The following is a 20,965-nucleotide window of genomic DNA, read 5'->3' as shown; positions in this document are numbered from 1 at the left end:
TTTCACAGTCTCACAACAGGTACTGGTGAAGTGAATACGTTTTATTCTTAGGACACTTTTCCAAACACAGTTACAAAATGCTCACTTTCAGAGAAGCAAAAAGAATCAGACGTGTAAGATATGCCCACACATACAGATAAAAATGCTGAATCGCGATCGCTGAAACATTTTGGTGTCTGAGCGTTCAGTATGTGTCTGCAGATGTGTGTGTCGAAGACCAAAGATTTACATGCTGGTCACGAGTGTGACAGTCTGTAAGACCAGGGTGCTTTACAAAAGTGCTTCACAAGGGGGATAAATCAGGCACAGGAGGGAGAGCCGTGAGCCTCAAAGAATAAACTGTCATGCAGAGCTTTTGTATTTCAAGAGTAATGATATGACTTCTTCAGTCCAGCTGTGAAACTTGCAGAAAACAGCAGAGACAAACTGTCAGGCATCTTACTGTACACACAGAAACCATTTGTGACACCAGTACTGTGGTTCTGCATGCTTTTCCCCATTAAGCAAAGTTTGGAAGCAAAAAGCAGCACATTCATGAACTTTTCAGAACAATCTAACGAGAAAACACAAATCCTGATGGGAATTGGGCTCTCTGCGTTAATTTACAAAGTTTTTTCAGTAGTAAAGAAATGAGCATTTTTAGAAGTGGGAGTTTTCTTCTTTTCTGCTGCTTTTGTGTAATTTGTCTTTTGTCTCCAATAGGCGTCGCATTTTGGCTCAGTATATGTGCTATAAGAAAGTTATAAAGTGCTATGTTTTTAGGTTATGATAGTCATTTTTGAGTAGGTTTGCAAGACACAAGAAAAAACAAACAAACACATTAAACAGGTTATTCTCTCTCACAGAAAACATTTAAGACAGATGAACAGCAGCTCTGTGTGACTGGCTTTTCATCTGTGACTCAACATCAGTTTTCACCCTCACTGTCTAATGTCAATGAACAGAATCAAATGATTTGTAAGCCACTTAGAAGTAAAGAAGTGAGGGGTTGAGTGGGCTAACTCAAGAAGATCATTAAAAGTCAGAGTCAGAATTCAGAGAAATCTCTGCATGCAAGAGGCGGGGACAAAAATCATACTGGAAGATTAATATGAACATTAATATGACCAAAAAGGCATTAATCTTGATTCTTCTGAAAAGCTCATAAAAAATGATGTCTTTCACAATATCTGCTGTATTTATACTTTGCACATTTGTGAAGTTTGGCTTCACAAAAACCTCCAGTTAAGCAGTAACAAGTCTTTACTGGGACTGCCAGAAACTGATCTGTTAGTGTTGTTCATAATCCAAACCAATTATGTTACCTCATCTTTTATGTTCATGTCAGCCTAAATTTGCCTTAGTTATGCTTGTAATACATTTTGGTTTTGTATTCTTCCTCAAATATTAGTAAGGCATCAAATTCCAACAAACATGCAAAACCACTGGTACGGTCATTTCAAAGTAACCACCAAGCCTTTGTTGTTTTCCTTTCACTGCACTTACGGGTGGAATTTACTGATGTGTCTGTTTCTGTCCCCGGTCTGTGTAAAAGTCTGTGCACAGTGGGGGCAGGAGTACGGTCTCTCCCCTGTGTGTATCCTCATGTGAACATTTAGTTTGTCTTTGCTAATAAAGCGTTTGCTGCAGCAGGTGCACGCATACGGTTTATCTCCCGTGTGGTAGCGCTGGTGCATCTTCAGCTCTGTCATGCGGCCGTAAGTTCTACCGCACTGGGGACACTCGTAACTGGGCCGAACCTCCATGTGCTGTCTGCTGTGTAGGCGCAGCCCGCTGGACGACCTGAAACTCTTACTGCACTGGGAACACTGGTAAGGTTTTTCTCCTGTGTGGATGTGCACATGTAGCTTGAGGCTCGCTGCGGAGGGGAAACCGTTCCCACAGATGGAGCAGAGGTGAGGTCTCTCCCCTGTGTGGATCGTCAGGTGTTTCTCCAGCTTATTCTTGTTCAGGAACGTCCTCCCGCAGACGGAGCAGGTCTGCGGCTGCTCTCCCTCGTGTGAACTCATGTGTTCCGTCAGCTCCATCAGGGTGGAGAAAGCAAAATCGCACCGAGTGCAGGAGTAGGGCCTCTCCTTCTTGAATTTCCTGTGTTTGAGGCAGTGCTGCTCTAGATCTTCCCTCTCCTCAAAGGTTTCAATACAACAGGTGCACTGGTACGGTCTTTCTTCAGTATGAGTCCGCAGGTGATACTTCAAAGCGGTTAACTGCAGAAAGACGGTGTTGCAGTGTGGACATTTAGATTCGCGCCTGTTATGGACCATTAAGTGCCTCTTATAGTGGGAAAGCTTGAGGAAGTGTTTGCGGCACAGTGCACAGTAATACTGTTCGCTTCCATGACTTTGCTCGTGCTTCTTCAGAGCATACTCAACTTTAAACTTCTTTCCACACGTGCTGCAGGAATAAGACTTCTGATGCACCGCCATGTGTACCTCCAGTTCTTCAAGACTACCAAAGGTTTCATTACACTTTGGGCAGGTCCCCTTGTTTTCTTTTACATGTACCTCCAGGTGTTTGTTGAGGTCTTCCACAAAGGCAAAGTCTGTCTGACAATCAGGGCACGTGAAACACTCCCCATTCGATGCTTTCCTATGAGTAACTATGTGCCGTTTCAAGTGATACATTCGGCGGAATTCTTTGCCGCAGTCGCCGCAGACGAGGCTTCGAGGACCTGACGCGACCTTCTTGTGTAATTTAAGGTGACTTGCAAGCGCAGCCTTCTCCTTGAACTGTTTATCGCATGCGAGACATGTCAGGCCTTCGACTGCGTGGGTTTTCTTGTGCGCTCTCATATCGAGCCAGCTACTGAAACTTTTGCCACATTTAGAGCAGATGTATTTGCCCAGATTGTGCTGGTTCCTCACATGTCGGGTCATGTGGTAGGACTGGCTAAAAGTCATGGCGCAGACAGGACAGCTGAAGGGTTTCTCCTTTGTGTGTGTCCTCATGTGCCTGGCGAGTTTGTTTGGCCCTCTGAAGCGTCTGTTTATGCAGATGGGACAGAAATGGCCTTTTGTTTTTGCAGTGGCGGTGGGGTTTTCTTTCGGTCTCCCTTCATCTTGAGATGGTGCTTCATCGGAATTTCCTTCTTCCATCAAAACATTCGCTTCGGATCCTGTATCCTGAAAATCCCTGTTACCGAAAGCTGGATCGTCACTTGTTATTTCTTCAATCTTCACTTTGACTCTCTCGATTTGCTGAGAACTTTGTCCCTCTGTGTGGGTGGAGAAACTTTTGCTGTCTGACTCGACATGACTAGAAAACACGTCGCTGTTGGAAAATTTTTCACGACATTCTGGATATGACAGAACAGCTGACTTGTGCTTCCTCTTGTGACTTTTCAACTCTGCAAAGCTCTCTAAAGTTATCCCACAGGCAGTGCAGACATGCTGTCCTGCACCGTGCTGGTTCCTCAGGTGTCGGGTCATGTGGTACGACTGGCTGAAGCTCATAGAGCAGACAGGGCAGTTGAACGGTTTCTCCTTCGTGTGAGTCCTCATGTGTCTGGCAAGCTTGTGAGCGTCTCTGAAGCGGCGATCGGGGCAGATGGGACAGTAGGGACCTTTTGGTTTAGTTGAAAACGGATCAAAGTCCTCATCATTGGTGTTGTCGTCATCCTCAAAACCATCACTAGTTTTGTTGCACCTGTGCTTGTTCAGCTCGTGTAAAGATGAAGATGAGGCTCCATTTTCATTATCGCAAGTCAGATTGGTCTCACTAGTAGTCTGAGACTCTGCATCATTGTCATTATTACAGAGCTTATCATTGCTGTAGCAGTTACCTTTGGGTTTGAGTGATTGAGTTTTAGTCAAGCGCGAGTTTGTTTTTGACCTTTTTTCCCCACGGCGAGGCCTTCCTCTTTTAGCTTTTCTTTGAACTGGTGGTTCTAAATCATCTCCAATGTCCACGCTGACTTCATGAATATCAAACAGCTGAGATCCATTTAGCAAGGTTTCCACTTCTTTACCAATAACTAACGCTGTGGTCAAAGTCAGACTTTCTCTCCCATTCAGAAGCCTCTCTCTGAGGTGTGGGTAGCTTGTTTTCTCAATCAGCTGATTCAAGAGGAGTTCATCCTTCAAGTGTCCATAACTGCAAGGCCTGAGCAGCTCTTCTAAAGCAGACACAAACTGATCTACAGTCTCTCCAGGCATCTGAGCCCTTTGGTGGAATTTAAGGCGGTGCATCTGAGTGGTGTGATCAGAGCTGAAGTAAGCTGTCAGTGTTGATATGGCTGCTGCGTAGGTGGTGTCATTTTGGATCAGTGTTGTGAAGATACGCTGCCCCTCCGGGCCAAGGCAGTTCTGTAAGAGCAGACACTTACTGGAGTCGACCAGCTCTTTTTCACTGAGTGCTTCGACATAGTGTTCGAACGCTTTGAGCCATTTAGACCAAAGCAAGGCTGGCTCACCGTGGACAGGCAAGAAAGGTGGAGGCGGGGACAGGATTATCAGCAGTGGCTCTGCGAGGGGCTCCAAAGCGGGGTCCTGTTTTATTACATCCTCATCTACCTTCACAGATACTTCACTCATTGTTAGGTTTTATGAAGTTTGCTCACAGGGGCTAATTTTTTTCCTTCTCCCAGTCCAGTAAGACTTCACTCACTCTAAGATGTCACTCTGTGAACTCTGTGTTCCTGCCATCCGAGCTCATCTAGGAAAACAGTAAAATATACAAACACAAATTAGCTTCAGGCGTAGTTTCTCCACATGCAGATTATTTCACTAAAATACACGCCTCACTATAACTACAGCAGCTTAATACCACAGTCTAATAATAACTCATACATTCATTGAGGTTATTATTCATTTTGAGCTCATTTATGTTATGTTAATAAAGAAAAATAGTTTTACTTGTTGTAACTCTGACCTTAACCTTAAGCATGATTTGGGCGAAGACTAATTAGATCATCACTGTGTGCAAGTTTCACTACACTCTGACCAATAACGTAGGAGTGGCAGCGATTCTTGAGAATAATAGTTGGATGGTTCTCTGTGACTGAATTAAGTTGCATTATTGGTCGGTGGGATGAATGTGTTAGCAAAGTATGTTGAGCCTATAGTCAGAGTTTTCTGTGTTATGCAGACGGCTCTCATTTTACTTGGCTAGATCACCATGCTGAATTTTGCATTTCTCATAAACTGGTTGAACTGGCTGTTCAGAATTTCAGTTTCAAATCAGCTGAAAATGCCACATTTTCATTGATCTTATTTGTATTTGCTTTACATGTTTTATATGTGCAGCTTGTTAAGCTTTACCTTACTAACACCACAGGATGAAGCCCAGCTGTAATGCAAACTTCACATTGCATTGTCTGGGGAATTTACAAAAAAAATCTATGTTTTTATGTTTGCTTCTACTATTTTTTTTAACACTGCTGGAACACTTCCTCAAATAGTGTAACTACCTTTAAACTAGGTTACATTACTCTCACTTCCACCTTGCAAAAAGTAAAAGTGGCTTCTATGTTTTCTGAGTGGACTAGGCAGTGCTTAGCTGATTGAGTTTCTGTGAAACACCCCTTTTTATTTGAGCGCATGCAGATCCTAAAGCAGAAAGGCTGTGTTAACACAGAGAGATTATAAGCAGCGCTGCGATACCTGCCACTGTCCTATTTGCACGAAACAGCTTCATCAGGGATTAGGGCTGCCACAAACGATTATTTTGATAGTCGACTAGTCACCGATTATTTTTGCGATTAGTCGACTAATCAGATCATGCATCCTTACAGCTTATTGCACCAGCATGCATTTGCTCTTATATAACTATCATTAGCTTACAGCTTTAAGTGTTTAAGGTATGTGCTAACTTAAAATAAAGACAAGATGAGAGTTTGTTACATTTTAATGAAATTTACAGATTGTTTCGGTGAAGTTTAAGTATATTCTCGAGCGTCTCACACTTCTGATGATCAGCTGTCTGCTTGACGTTTATTCAGCTGTGTAAAAACTATAACTTTAATCTCAGCCAAACCGATTTACTCAGGAACAAATAAAATACTAGAAAAAGCCAAACAATAACATTTTTAAGTTATCTAAGTGACTTATATATCATGTTTAACCTGAGTAGCGAAAGACGGCGGTGGTTTGAAAACGATTTGCTGGGAGTCCGGTGTTCTCACGGCTCTAGTGAGCCTTGCCCCCGGCTAGCTATCGAGCTAGTGGGTAACAGACGTCTCCGAAAACGTCGGAGCGCTTTTGAAAATATGTGGTGTCTTGATAAACTGAGCAGATATTTGAGGTTTACACAGCTACATTCTCGCCTGAAAATATGTTGAACGTTTATTTTGTGACCCAGAAAGAATAATAAGAGTAACATTAAAACTAACTAGCTGCCGCCATTGTTGTAAACTGAGCTGGGCTGCGCTATGAATTCTGAGACAGAGCTACTTCTTCTTCTTCGGGGTTTAACGGCAGCTGGCATCCTTGTACATGCAGTGCTGCCATCTTCTGTTTCAGTCCGTTATTACACTCTTAAATCCTACTACTTATTCCTGCGTCTTTTGTGATCTTACAAAGCTTCAAACGACGCGTCGACTATTAAATCAGTCGTCGACGATTTTGATAGTCGACGTAATCGTGACTAGTTGACTAATCGTGGCAGCCCTATCAGGGATTCAAACGGGCCATATTTTTATGGTAAGCCGTGGTGAGAGGCTGCTAGATGTCGATGGCAGTTGCAGTGAAGTTGCCTGTTTACCCGAATTGCACAGACCTGGAGAATGGTCAGTTGGCAAATGAATAGTGGACATGTGAAATTGGTCAAAAATAGAAATATGGTGCTGCACTGAAAACTGCCTTGTGATTGATTTGGTTGCCTGTACTTTGGAAGACGCCAACCTGTCTGTAAACAATTACCAGCTGCTGACGAGCAAATGACTTCTTGTTCCAAAGTGTTTTGAAACATGTTAGTTTTAGTAGTAGGGCACAAGGTGTCCTCTGAAGACAATCACTCCTCATACAGTCTGACAAACCCAGTATCGTTTAATTACTGCTTGGTGCCATCGTTAATTGTGACAGCCAATTTTGATTTAGTTTTAGTCATAATCTTTTGACTAAAATCTTCTTTGAGTCTTTGAGATTTATTCATAATTTAGGGATCTGAATTCTTTTAGCTTTAGTAGAATAAATCTAAAGTTTATTGTTTATTGTAAAAGTCTATGGTGAGAGTTGCTCCACACGGTTTACAAAATGTGAAATGTTTCCATCTGGTCTCCTGGTCCTCTCAAGTGCTGAAGTTTTGTCATGTGTTCATGAGAAACGGGGCAGCTGAACCATATCAAACGTGTACGTCTAACCTCGCTGCACAAGGAGACTACTTCTGACTGGATGCCTTCCAAACTCCTCCCGCCTTTCTACAAAACTTAATTGGTTCTGATTGGATCTCCGGAATATTTTTATCTTGGTGTATTAGTTGATGAAAGTCCATCTATGAATCCTCACAGTGGTTAGGGTCGTGGGGGACTGGAGGTATCCCAGCTACCATACAGTGAGAGGCAGGGTACATGCTGGACCGATCGAACAGCCAGAATTACTGGTCAAAGAAATTAATGCTGCTTGGTGGTTAGTGAGTGTTTAAAGACAAGTTGCCGTCTTCCAAAAAATTACTGTTTCAGCTCCTTGTCCATTATGGCCACCTTCTCTTTAAGCCAACTTTTCTGCCTCCTTCAGTGGAAAAACTTCAAGTGCTTCATTCTAAAAATAAGCTGGACATTTTGTCTTTTCCACGCAGATCAGAATCAAACTGACCGCCTCCCTCAAAGAAATAATCGCAGTAGGTTATACCAGTATGATGGTGACTCTGGCCCCCTCAAAGTGAGTGACTGCGGCGCGGCCCTGCGACCAGCATCACGGTGCACGCGCTAACGGTTTTTAACGTCCCTCCTCCACAGCGTCAAAGGGAAGGGAAGATTTTATAGCCACAGAGAAAAGAGGAAGCATGAAGGAGGAGGACGAGGACGCGAAAACTCACCAAACCAAACTGGGTCACAAGTCACGGCACGGACAGACGGACGCAGAGACAGCGGCGGGGGGAGGGACCGCAGACTCAGCTCCGAGCCGCGGCCGTCAGCATCCCGGCAGCATGCTCCTCTCTGCAGCCGCGCACTTTAAAACAGTCATTACACCTAAACGCTATGCTCGCAACCAAAGCATGGAGTGAAAAACATAACCGCCATGTTAGCAGAGCTTCTTCCGGACACTGCCTCCCCTCCCACGGGGGTCTGTGTCAGCGCCCCACAGCGCCCTCAGCTGGCTGGAGGGGCGTATAATCCGCGACCCTTAGCCTTAACTTTAGCGGAAACAGCTGCTTTCTTCTACTAAGACCAAAGAGGTATTTTTATATTCAATACTTAATTAACGATTAACAATTTGTTGGCCACTTAAAGTGTATCCCATCAAAACAATAACGTGTCTCAGTGTCTCTGTAAGGTGTTGCACATTTTTCCGGATGCATCAATGGATTTGAATAAGGCAGAAGGGAAACAGGGAAGCAAGTTTAATGAAATCTCGTTTCACCTCATTTCTTCAGATTCTTTACGGTCTGAAGATTTCCATCAGTGTTAACGAATGCTTAACTAATTAACGTTATTTATTAAAGTATTCACCTGTTGTCTGGGATTGAAACAAAAACATGGCAGCACAATCGGCGGTGGTGTGTTGTGAAGTGTCTGTGGGGAATAAATGCACCGTGAGCTGCTCAAACCAGTGTTACAGACTTTTAATGAGACTTTTAAAAAAAAGTTTACAGTGTGCCGCACTCTTACTCAAACTGTTTCTCTCCTGTTTGAAGGATTTCTGTGCTTTGTGTGTGTTTTTCTTCGTCTCATTATTGCTGCACGCACACTTTGGGGACACAGGATCCAAACAGTGTTACTGCTGAAGGTTGAACAATATTTTAAGTATACTTCTGCATTTGGGAAGAGACAGAAGCATCAGAAACAAATGCATGCCAAAGCTTTTTATTGGTTGAACCGACTTTTAATTTGCAAATAAACCAAAAATTGCAGATTCACTGTGTTGCAGCTGTTATTCAATTAAATTAAACTTAATTTATATATTATGTATATAATCACAACAGCAGTTCTTCAAGGCGCTTTATAATGTAAGATATAGATCCTATGATAATATAGAGAAAACTACCAATCAGATGACCGCCTTTGAGCAAGCACTTGGCGACTGTGGGAAGGACAAACTCTCCCTGCTTTACCCTATCTGATTGGGGATGATGGGAAACAGTTTCACCCACTCCGATTGCATTTGACCACATAACTTTTCCTTGTAGATGAAGAGTTTTCAGGATTTCTCATAAAAACATACTAAACTTGTCAGTGTCTTGGTAATGATCAAACAACTTTTAAAGCTGCTGTATTTTTAAGATTGTTATCCCGTTGAAAGGTCCATGTGCAGTACATTTTCAGCTTTCAGAGAAGACTAACATATCTTCAAACACTCAGTGTGTTGCAGAATTTAAAGTTAGATCAGTTACTGCAAGCTGCACAGTCCCCGAGGGAGTGAAGTAACCGGAGCATTTCCACCACCCTTACAGTGGATATGACTTTCTGCTGCTTTGGCTTGCCCTAAATGTCTTCTTACTGCTGTGGTCCCCCCAAAACCAGACTGTTTTTTGTTTTTTAGTTTAAATATATGATATGATATGTTTGCTAAGTGCGGTTGGGAATAAAATTAAAGTTTCTGACATGCACAAATCATTAAGGTTTTATTTACATTGAACACCACATTCACACAATTCTTTCTCTGCAGCAAAGGCTTTTCCTGACGTCCAGGTTTACACAGCAGATCCTGAAAGCAGCGTCTCAGCGCTGACATCTAATCTGAGCCTCTGACTGTAATTTCAAGGCTTTAATGGTGTGATAAATGCGGGGAACTGACTACTTTTTCTACCACTGATTGTTGGCTTTTTCAATGTAACTGAACAATTTCCAAGGGTTGTACTTGTTTTTTTTCAAAAACAAGACAATTTTCTGAAGAACATGTACTTTGATATATTAAAATTACCTTTTTGGACTTCTACCTTAAGGTTTTTAATGCGTGGCTTTAACCACCTTATACTGCAGATTTGAAAAGAGCGCAGCACGACTATAATGAATGCACTTTGCAAAAAGGCACTTTACAACACTGAATAAATCTTTAAATAAAAAAGAAAGAAAAAAAAGCTTTGGCACCCCCTTTCCTTCTTTTACCATTTTAATAAAATCCCCACAAGCAAAGCATTATTCATTCCTCTGAACATGCTACATGTGAAAGCCGCCTTAAATCTGTTTACGCAATGAAGACGATGCAAGGAGACACTGTTGCAACACAATGGACCACACAGACACACGGGTAAACAATGACCATTTATTCACACACTGTATGGGGCTCAGGCGTGACAGGGTGAGGCGAGGCTGTTGGCCGGCGGGGCGGGTGAAGAACCTTTAAAGTATACATGATGAGCAAAAACCTTACAGAGAAATTTTATTTGCACTTGAAGAAAAGTACAAAGTACATGTGTGGTCTGGATTGCTGCTCCTTGAGGTGATGGTGGGGCTTCATGAAGTTCAACCATACTCAGTCTGAAGGAGGAGAAACCTCTTAAACATCCTGGGCACTTGTTCCACTCTCTGTCAGTCGCTGTGGCTTACACTAGTAAACATCTTCTCCTCTCTCTTGTCAGTAAGTGTACGTGAATGTTCTCCAGTGCCGTTTACTTTGACTCGCACAAACATGGCCAGACTACATACAAGAGCACACGCAGTAGAAAGTAGAGTCTCCCTGTACAAAATCCATCTCAAAAAATATACAAACATACGCACAGTGGCACACTTTGCTCAGCAGTGAACTACACGGACGGATGAACAAGCTTCTGAAATTAGCAACTCACACGCATGCTCGTACGCACACGTCTCACAGTGAAATTCATTTTATTTAAAAATGTAACCTCGAACAGAACAGATATGAAATGTGTGTGTGGAGGGTGGAGAAAGCAGGGAAGGGGGTCAGCTCAGTGCAAGCATTATGGCTTGGGAGCACTGATAACAGGCAGTAGACGGTAAAAAAAAACATGGTTTCCATTTAGTCCACACTGTTCTCAGAAAGCACTCAGCACCCTTATTATGGATGCTGAATGCCAAAGAAGCCCTGCCACGCTCACTCTCCATCCTTTTCAAGTTAAAAAACAAAAAAACAACTGTGATTATCGATTGTTTTCTTCTTCTGTGGTGGTCTTTTAAAGCTGACAGCTCCGAGTTTGTGTACGTGAACCAGCCTGTGAACAAAAGCTGCTCCGTTCTGTGCCGTCTCTTAACAACTCTCCTCAACCTTGAAGCTTCTCTCTCCCAGTGGGAGATACTGAAATGGTGCATCAGAGAGAGAGTGTGAGTGTGTGCGTTCTTGTGCACTTATGTGTAAAATACAGAAAACAGAAGATAATCTTTGTGCTGAAATCCCAGGATCCTTCAGCTTGAGCTTGAATTCTCTCTTTGACAATAACACATAGTGACTAATCTAGTCATCACTCTCGGCGGAGCGTCTCTGGAATAGGCAGGAATATCAGGTGGTGAATGTGTGTTTGTGAGCACAGTGACACAGAGGCGTAAAAGAGCTGCACACACACACCCCCGTCGACTTGGGGCCTGCGTGAACGGGGGGAGAAGGCGAGTGAGAAGTTTAAGTTTAGTCCTTCAGGGCATGAAGGGGTGATTCAACACCAGTCCGTCCCACGTCTCCTCACCTCGTCCTCTGTCTCCTTTAGTCCAAACGCACGCCGGGGCTCTCCTTTCCTTCAATACATGTGTACATGTGTGAGTATTATCTTGTGCGGATTTTGTCTCTAGAGTCAAACGAATGAGGAGAATCCCGTCACAGGCGTGCGTGACCCCGGCGGGTTGGTGTTGGGATTAACGTGCGTGTGCGCCGGCTGCCCCGTGGGTGTGTACGCGCCCCCTGTGCTGTGCTGGGTGACCACGGTCTGGTAGTAGGGTTCTGTATCTGCGGTGGCGCACTCCTCATAGCCAAAAGACGTGCCGATGCCTTTAAGCCCCTTGGGCTGCCGCTTCCAGGAGTTGTAGTAGGTGGGGTCGCTCATGTAGTGGTTAACGAAGGAGTGTTTCGGCTGCTCGTCCTCGTAGTCGCTGTCTGTCAGCTGGATACAAACCCAAACAAAGTTAGAGGTGGAAGTTTTTTAGGGAGACACAGACAGACACACAGCCTTTCAGTTAAATGATGCAGAACCAGAGGGATACAGTTTTTTTCTCTTGTCATAACCTGTCATTGGAATTACCCACAATGCAACTCCGAGATTCTGGAGTGGTACGCTAGTAGCATTTAATTTCCCTTTCAAGCCCTGGCCTCAAGCAGACGTGACGAGCAGCAGGTTGTTTTCCCCCTTAAGTTTTTTTTTTGTACCTCTAAAGACCTATTAATGTTTTGATGTGTAAAATTGCTGCACTTCCTTGTTGAGATGGGCTCTAATAGATGCCAATGTTTTGTAATTTGATAGCTGACACTTAGGACTCAACAGAAAAGGCTGGACTTGAACCGAGGACGCTGAGAGCACAGGCTCTTCTTCTTGGATGGCACGTTACCGAGCCCTTTGGCTAATTCAGCCTGATCAATCTGCTTTGAAGGCAGAAGTCTGGAGAGCTCACTGATTCTCACTATCATTCTTTCTTCTTATTTTAACTGGCAACCGCCAGTGCTACACCTTAGCCTCCTACGCCTTGCCTTGTTCTCGAGTTATCGCATTCACGAGGGGTAAAAACATTAGCATAGTGTGTAACACTTCCTCAATCAGACACACAGAAGAGCTGCCCTTCTTTTAACCGTGTAGATTTTTACAAACCATTACAGGGATGGAGCTGATAAGGAGTGGCAGGGAGGAAATGAATTTTCTTAAACAAGCTAATGTTCACAGATGTAAATGTAAACAGACTACACACACACTGACGAAAGCAAAGATGAAACAGGAAATTAGTGTAGTTCAGTTCAGGCTTGAACCAGACAGTTTATAGTCTGTACACAAAATGATGCCCTCTGTCCTTTAACAGAACAACACAGGAGGCATTGCTCTTTCAGTGCGAACAGACATGCAGAAGATGTTGTATAATGTAGACCTACAGACTTATGAAAAAGACTCAGTGCCATCCTGGAAAACTAAGGATGTAGAAGCTTGTAGAAACACCTGAGGAGCAATAACTTCAATTGCTACTAAAGGTGTTTTTCCTGACTTTATCATCTCTGGCATCGTTGTGGAAGACTTTTGGGCTACTCTTCTTTACAACATTGCAGGAATTCATTTATGCAAAGCTCTCTTTAGGTCCCACCACAGCATTTCAATCAGGTTGATATCAAGACTTTGACTGGAGCATTGCAACACCTTGATCATTTTCTTTTTCAGTCATTCTGTAGATTTGCTGCTGTGTTTGGGATCACTGTCCTGTTACATGACCAAGCTTTAGCTTTCAGACAGATGGCCTCACATTTGACTCCAGAATTATTTAGTATCGAGAGGAGTTCATGGTGGACTCAGTGACTGCAAGGTGCCCAGGTCCTGTGGCTGAAGAAAGCCCAAAGGATCACCTCTCTGCTACCGTGCTTGACAGTTGGTATGAGCTGTTTGTACTAATGTGCTCCGTTTGGTCTCCACCAAACATGGTGCAGTGCATCATGGCCAAACATATCCACTGTGGTCTCGTCTGTCCAGAGGACATTGTTCCAGAAGTCTTGTTTCTTTGCTCAGATGCAACTTTGCAAACCTAAACCATGCTGCCATGTTTGTTTTGGAGACATCCTTGTGGTAACCCCTCCAAACAAAGCATACTCCTTCAGTATTTTTTCTAATTGTACTGTCATGACCATTTAACATGTAGCTCATGGATTTTTTGCAGTTTCTCTGAGCATTGCATAATCTGAGCTTGGGCAAATTTCCTGGCATGTCCACTCCTGGGAAGTGAACACCTGAATGCTCTAGACCAGCAAACTGCAAACACCTGGTTTTACAGAGGTGCTCACACTTACAGTTAATCAGGTCAAATTGATTATGCATTTAGTTTTGATGGAAGCAGTGAGGATAAACGTAGTTTTTAACAGCGCTCTATGCAGTCTGTGAAAACTTTTGTACAATATAAAGTCATGATATGGAAAAATCAAGACGTCAAAACTATTAACAAACAGCAAACATATATGAAGAAAATGAGCCAATGGAACGCTCTGTTTAAACTGCGTAACTAAGAGGAGGAGAGGCAGACAGGTAGAAAGACATACCTCTGACTCAGAGACCTCAGTGGGTTTCTCAGTGAGTGTGGTGCTCTCAGTGAGCACAGCTCCATTGTAGTTGTTGCAGATATCTTCATCAGAGTAGTGAAGTCCACCTGGACTGGGCCTTGGAGGAGACCTGGACATACACAAAGAAATGAAATCTGTCATGTTTTGATCAAATCCTGGATTGCGCCCATGTGACAGAGGTGAGTGCTCACCTGGTCCCGTTCTTTTTCAGGAAGGAGTTCTTGGTGTTGAGCGTCCTGCTGTTAAGCTCCAGAGCTGTGAAACCTCCATTGTCCAGCGTTACAGACTCCTCTGCGGTGGAAACGTGCTTGCCTAAAGGCGAAAAACAAAACAAAATAGATGGAATTGGTTCAGATGAATATTAAAAATTCAAAGTGGTTCAGGCCCACATATTGGGATTTCTTCTTGCACCGGGTTTATTTACAATCTCCTGTTTATTTGTTATGTATCCAGCTACCTCTCAAGCCTAGCAGAGTATAGATATAAAAAATATAAAAATAAGCTAACGGAAATATTAAGAACTAGTAAGAAATTATACTATACTAAATTAATACATAAAAATAAAAACAACACTAAAGAGATATGGGGAATACTTAACACTATTATTAAAGGTAACACAAAAAAGTGCTCATATCCAGATTATTTCATTAATAATAACAGTGACAATTACAATCTAAACGAGATGGTGGAGTGCTTTAACAGCTTTTTTGTAAATGTGGGACCAGAGCTGGCTACAACAATTCCAAAAAGTAATCGCAGCGAAATGTCACTGATAGAAATAAATTCAAAGACTATGTTCTTGTCGGGAGTTACCGAACTAGATATTTTAGATGTAGTTAACAACTGTAAGAACAAGACCTCTACTGATTGTTTTGGTATAGATATGACATTAGTTAAACGAATCATACATAGCATTGCCAGACCTCTAGCTTATATATGTAATTTATCATTTCAAACGGGGAAATGCCCAAAGAAAATGAAAATAGCTAAAGTTATACCCATATATAAAAGTGGAAACAAACACATCTTCACTAACTATCGACCAGTGTCCCTGCTCCCTCAGTTTTCTAAAATATTAGAAAAACCTTATAATAATAGACTAGGTAAATTTATTGACAAACATAAACTAATTAATGAAAGTCAGTACGGATTTAGGACAGGAAGGTCAACTTCAATGGCTATCATTGATGCAATAGAAGAAATAACCAACTGTCTGGATAGAAAAAGACATGCAGCAGGGATATTTATTGACTTGAAGAAAGCATTTGATACGATTAATCATAGCAGATTATTTAAAAAATTAGACAGATATGGTATTAGGGGAGTGGCTTTGAAATGGATCCAAAGTTATTTGACTGAGAGACAGCAGTATGTGAAGATGGGCGAGTTTGAATCGGGGTATTTGGGCATTAGCTGTGGAGTGCCACAAGGATCAGTTCTGGGACCAACTCTATTTAACCTTTATATAAACGACATATTTAATGTATCAAAGTTATTAAAATTAGTCATATTTGCTGACGACACCAATATTTTTTATTCTAACGACGACCATAGTGACCTAGTACTTAACATTAACAATGAATTAAGGAAATTAAAAATATGGATGGATGTTAACAAATTATCTATAAATTTGAGCAAAACCAAGGTAATGTTCTTTGGGAATTACAATGTAAATGTAGATACTGTAATAAAAATAGATGGTGTAGTCATAGATGTAGTATCAGAAATAAAATTCTTGGGAGTAATGATTGATAGCAAATTATGCTGGAAATCACACATCAGACATACAAAATAAAGTGTCCAAAAGTATCTCAATCATAAATAGAGCCAAGTTCTTCTTAAACTGCCATGCAATGTTTTTGTTATACTGTGTACTAGTCCTACCATACTTGACTAATTGTGTAGAGGTGTGGGGCAATAATTACAAAAGTTCTCTGCATCACCTGGTTATACTACAAAAATGTGCTATAAAAATAATGTATAAGGTAGGATATTATAGTCACACTAATATTTTGTTTTTGCAGTCAAAACTATTAAAATTGATTGATTTAGTTGAATTCTCGACTGCTCAACTACTATATAAGGCAAATAAGGGTATACTGCCAGAAAATATCCAAAAGCTCTTTACACATAAAGAAGGAGGTTATAATTTGAGGGGATGTAGTAACTTTAAAAGGCAGATAGTTAGAACCACCAGGAAAAGTTTGTGTGTGTCTGTGTGTGGAGTGAAACTTTGGAACAGATTGGATGTAGAGCTCAAGCAATGTCCAAATATTCATCTGTTTAAATTGAGGTACAAAAAATGTATATTGTCAAGGTACAAAGAGGAATCGAGTGTGTGATTGTTTATCCAGGATAGTAAATAACAATATATTCCTTGTATGATTTTTTTTTCTCTCTTTCTCTTTCTTTCTTCTTTGTTTATATATAGAATGTTAACAACAAATACTTATATAAACAATTATCTTGTAGAGTTGAAATGGACACGGTTGATATTGTCTTATGCTGTTGTTATTACTGCTATCTCCATTATTAGGAAACAGTAGACCAGAATTAATTCTCAAAAGTAAAATTGATAAAGTTACTACTATACAATGGAAGCAAACTTCATTGATATTTTCATAGCTAAAATATAAATAATATATGGAGAGGATGTAATGACCATGATGGTGATGACTGTGATACTCAACGATGGTAACAAAGACTGTATTACTGATGCTTAATATTTACACTACTGTATGTTGTAATTATGACAATGTGATAATTTTATAATTGTAATTGTATGTCACAAATATTTAAATGTACTGCGTAACTACAAAATTTAAAACTCAGATAAGATTGTAGGGGTGGGAGTTAAAAAGCTTGTCTTCATCCCACTCCTTTTCGAGCTAAACTTGTTTTTTTTTTGTTTTTGTTTTTTTTATTGTGTGTGTAATTGTATATTACAATTGTACATTACAATAACTTTATTATTATTCGGTTGCTCAAATAAAGATATTCATTCATTCATTCAAACCTCCAAATAAGAAGCAAATCAAAGTGGGATGTGAATTTGGCAGACAGGCAATAACAGCACAGGAAACTTTAATCATTTACCCACCAATAAGCATAAAAATGAAGCAATAAAAGGAGACAATATCATGTTTTAAATTGAGGGAAATATTAGTGGAAGCTGCCGCACAAAAAAATAAATAAACAGAAATCAGAAATGCAGTCTGCTGCCGCGTGACTCCAGCTTTTTATTCACTACGCCCAGCTCTCCCTCCCCTCCTACACCACCTCCCTCACCCTGTTTGATCTGCTGCCCAGAGGTTGTGCCAGGGTTTCTGTGGCAACTCTGGCTAACAGCTGTCCTGATGTAAGCTGGACACACACACACACACACCAAGTGACTGCGACACAGAGGCCCACGGGGAGGAAAACAGGAAGCGAAGCCTCTACATGCTTCAACAGAGTAACTGGGTAAACTAAGAGTGCTTTGTTACTGTGGGGAGGGAGCTTGTTCTTCAGCACGTTAGTAATCATCCATGACTAATACTCCAACCCTCCGGCTCGAGAGCTGCTGATCTCTCTCACTGACCTGTGGAAGCTGAAATATAACAGAGCAGTCCACATTTGAATATCTAACAGTGCGAGTTAGAATACTGGGCTTTCAAAATACCTGCGTCGAGAACACGTTCAATTTTCCACTTGTGAAAAATCCACTTCTGGAGCTTTTTATTTGCTCTCATATTAGATATATAATATATTGCATAAAAACATAAATCTTAAAAATAACAAAAACCAAGACTCAACTTATGCAGGTTATTGTGTCTATTGTGCTGAAAGTCACAGGAGACAGGATCTTTCCAGCTCAGTGTCATTCCACAGTCTGCTTAGTTTAGTTTTTTGTCACAAGCTGTGAAATAAGCAGGCATGTGTGCAATTAAAACAAAAGTCTGCTTATTTTCTGTATTGACCTAAAGCTATGTCCCTAAATGACAAGAAATTACTGCTATTAGAGGGCTTTAGGGGGATCGTTTTTCACTGACGTGCTCCAGGGTGCCTCTTATCCTAAATCATCTTGGAAAGGAAACAATGTTGCAAGAAGATCTAAAATCAGAATAAATGTGCAGAAGCATGCACCAACTGCAACAATAGCTGGAAGATAATTTAATGAATCTGTGGATGATCCATGTGAGAAGTCTGCTGAGGCTGAGAGGAACAATCTGAGTGTGACTGAAGGCAGAAAAAACTGGATCCTTTTTATAACGAAGCTAAACAAACAAGTGTCCTTGTTGCTACACAGCTTAATGCATCCCGCTGCTCGGACACCACGAAAGCATCAGAGCCACGCACCTGTCCCGCATGCCTTGTACTTGCTGCTGTGTCCATGCAGCAGCAGCGTGAAGACCAGGACCAGGATGAGGATGAGTCCCACCAATGCCATGACCAGCAAGAACCACCACTCCTCGTAGAAGGGCCGATCCGACATCGCTGCAGGCGGAGGGACAGATATCAGGGACATGCTTTAGTCCATCTAGCAGTATCCCTCACTTTATAAATAATACTTTACTCTGTACAGAAGACTTTTCATAAATGATTTAATGCATTGAAAAATTGTGAATTATGTGACGCTTCCACTGCTGTCCAATCATTTGAATACATAGGTGTAGTTGTGTGACTCTGCCTTTAGGTGGCAGCAAAACCACATTACAATCGCAGTTACCCTCCAGCACACTGTCTTCAATAGACTGTTAGGCATTGTGGAGCTGTTCATTAGCCTTGTCTCCAGCAGTGTGCGTGTGTGCGCGCGTGTGTGTGTGAGTGTGTTTACCAGCGAGAGCAGCAGAGGGTGCACTTGGCTGTCCATAACCATAGCTATTAACAGCGATGACTCTGAACTCGTAGCTGATCCCCGACCTCAGGCGCTCCAGCGGCACTGAGACAGACCTGCTGCTCGGAGGGAGAAATCTGATGAAGGAATCCCACACCCCCTCATCTACAGAGAGAGAGAGAGAGAGAGTGGGGGAAATAGAGAGAGAGCGGGCGAGAGGGAGTGAGAGAGAGAGTTGTGTTTTGATGGACGGGCCTTTTTCAATGTTTAAATGTGATTAAACAAAATTATAAATTGTCAGATTACATTAAAGATGATAATGATGATGATAATGTGGTGATGACAGTGATCACAGTTATTACCCTTAATGAAAGGGGCATATCCGTTATTATCAGCAGCAGAATTATACCACAGTCTCGGCTCACTCTCCTGCAGAGTGCTGAAAACTATTTCACACACACGTTCCCTTCCTTTATTACACCTCTGGTAATCTTTATTAGAAAATTGTGGCTGACTTGATTTGCACAGCAGGTCTCTGTGAATTTGTAGAAACCTGCACTCATAACGGTTTGGAGCAGTGTAGTGTTTAAGCTCGCCCTCTATTAATTAAAATAATTAGCGCGGATGACAAAAAGATGCGTGTCAAATGAGTCAAGGCTGACCCGCGCGTGCCGTCTGTGTTCGTGCTCACCTGAGGGACGAGCCTCAATAGTGTATCCGGTAACAGGGGCTTCACCGACGTCTCCTTCTGACCACTGGATAGTGAGGTCAGAGGATGTCTTGGTGATGGACATGTCCATGGGTGACCCAGGGGAGCCTGTCAAAGGGACACATTCAGTCTTGTTTATGACTTAATGCATTTTCATTTCCTGGAAACAAACCATAACACTGGTTAGTTTATTAATTTATGAAATAAATGTGACATTACATTACACAGAATAATCTAATAACATGATCTGCAGGCTTCATTTGCCTGCAAATAATAAACTAAGACCATTGTGTGCTATTACAGATTAAATTCTTCATATTAAAAAATCAGAGTACCTGATTTTTTAATATGCATGCCATGTTTAACGCAGTCCACTTCCCTACATCCAATCAGTGAAAAGATAATTTACATGTAAATACTTAGAAGTGTGTGTTGTCATCATTTTTAAGTAAAATGCAGAATATCTACCAATTTCCCCTTCAAAGTCATTTCTTTGTGCACCTCTGGACCTCTTCCAGTAGGGCTGTTTGTTTGAGGTCTCTGTCTGACCTCAAACTTACACAATACCCACCTTTGGTCTAAGACTCATACACCAAACTAGCTCAAAACAAAAGACCACGCAAAATACAGAGCCGAAGTAAACTAATTTTATTTAGTTAATAAACTAAAAAGAAAAGTGGAACAGGCAGGTCAGAAATGTGGTGAGTGTGTGGGTGCTAGTAAGTGATGAAGTACCAAAAAAAGTTAAACAGAAAGCAAACAAAACCCGAACTAGCCAAGCCCCTGCTTGCTGTGGGAGAGAGAGAAGGTTAGCACTCAGCCCTTTGTAAAACACTTAGCCAAGTGCTAACATGTGTGTTGGATTTCGGGACCTGCATCTCAAACTCTACACACACCTCCTACACAAAACCAAGAGGAGAAAGTTAGGACCAGGAAGAGTTCCAGGGGTCATCACAGAAGTTGGATCAAGTAAGGAGTGTGCACAGGAACAAGCCTGTTTTTTTTACATTCAGGGGTTTGTATGCTAAAACCTCATCGCTCGGGGTCACACTGTTACTGTAACGTTGTACTGCAGCATCCCGAGGCATGCGGGGGAGAACGGCGGAAAATACATGTACTGTGGCACATGTGAGTTTTTGTTCAGATCAACATCTTTCC

At 41.8% G+C, this 20,965-nt stretch overlaps 2 protein-coding genes across 3 annotated transcripts in view; both read right to left on the bottom strand.

Annotated features, from left to right (window-relative positions):
• Window positions 1–20: 20 nt before the first annotated feature.
• On the bottom strand, window positions 21–8,243 carry LOC146385847 (uncharacterized). Its single transcript, XM_084931833.1, has 2 exons — window positions 7,972–8,243; window positions 21–4,653 (listed from the first exon to the last, which is right to left on the bottom strand). Exon 2 carries the CDS (start codon window positions 4,530–4,532, stop codon window positions 1,482–1,484), a length of 3,051 nt encoding a protein of 1,016 aa, XP_084787959.1. The 5' UTR covers window positions 4,533–4,653; window positions 7,972–8,243; the 3' UTR covers window positions 21–1,481.
• A 2,095-nt stretch (window positions 8,244–10,338) lies between these two features.
• The window catches only part of LOC146385846 (protein sidekick-1-like), a 275,365-nt gene continuing 264,738 nt past the window's right edge, over window positions 10,339–20,965 (bottom strand). For both annotated transcript variants that reach the window (XM_084931824.1, XM_084931825.1), the window contains 6 exons: window positions 19,790–19,915; window positions 19,099–19,263; window positions 18,621–18,758; window positions 14,474–14,594; window positions 14,262–14,391; window positions 10,339–12,141 (listed from right to left, as the gene is read on the bottom strand). In XM_084931824.1, the coding sequence (XP_084787950.1) occupies window positions 11,836–12,141; window positions 14,262–14,391; window positions 14,474–14,594; window positions 18,621–18,758; window positions 19,099–19,263; window positions 19,790–19,915 (986 nt within the window). In that variant the 3' untranslated portion in view covers window positions 10,339–11,835. The remainder of the gene's footprint in view (window positions 12,142–14,261; window positions 14,392–14,473; window positions 14,595–18,620; window positions 18,759–19,098; window positions 19,264–19,789; window positions 19,916–20,965) is intronic.

Source organism: Perissodus microlepis, chromosome 6 (assembly GCF_051167445.1).
Source record: "Perissodus microlepis isolate ML-2025 ecotype Zambia chromosome 6, ASM5116744v1, whole genome shotgun sequence".
Taxonomy (NCBI): domain Eukaryota; kingdom Metazoa; phylum Chordata; class Actinopteri; order Cichliformes; family Cichlidae; genus Perissodus; species Perissodus microlepis.
The sequence above is the reverse complement of the archived record's forward strand: the minus strand, read 5'-3'. Positions and strand labels throughout refer to the sequence as shown.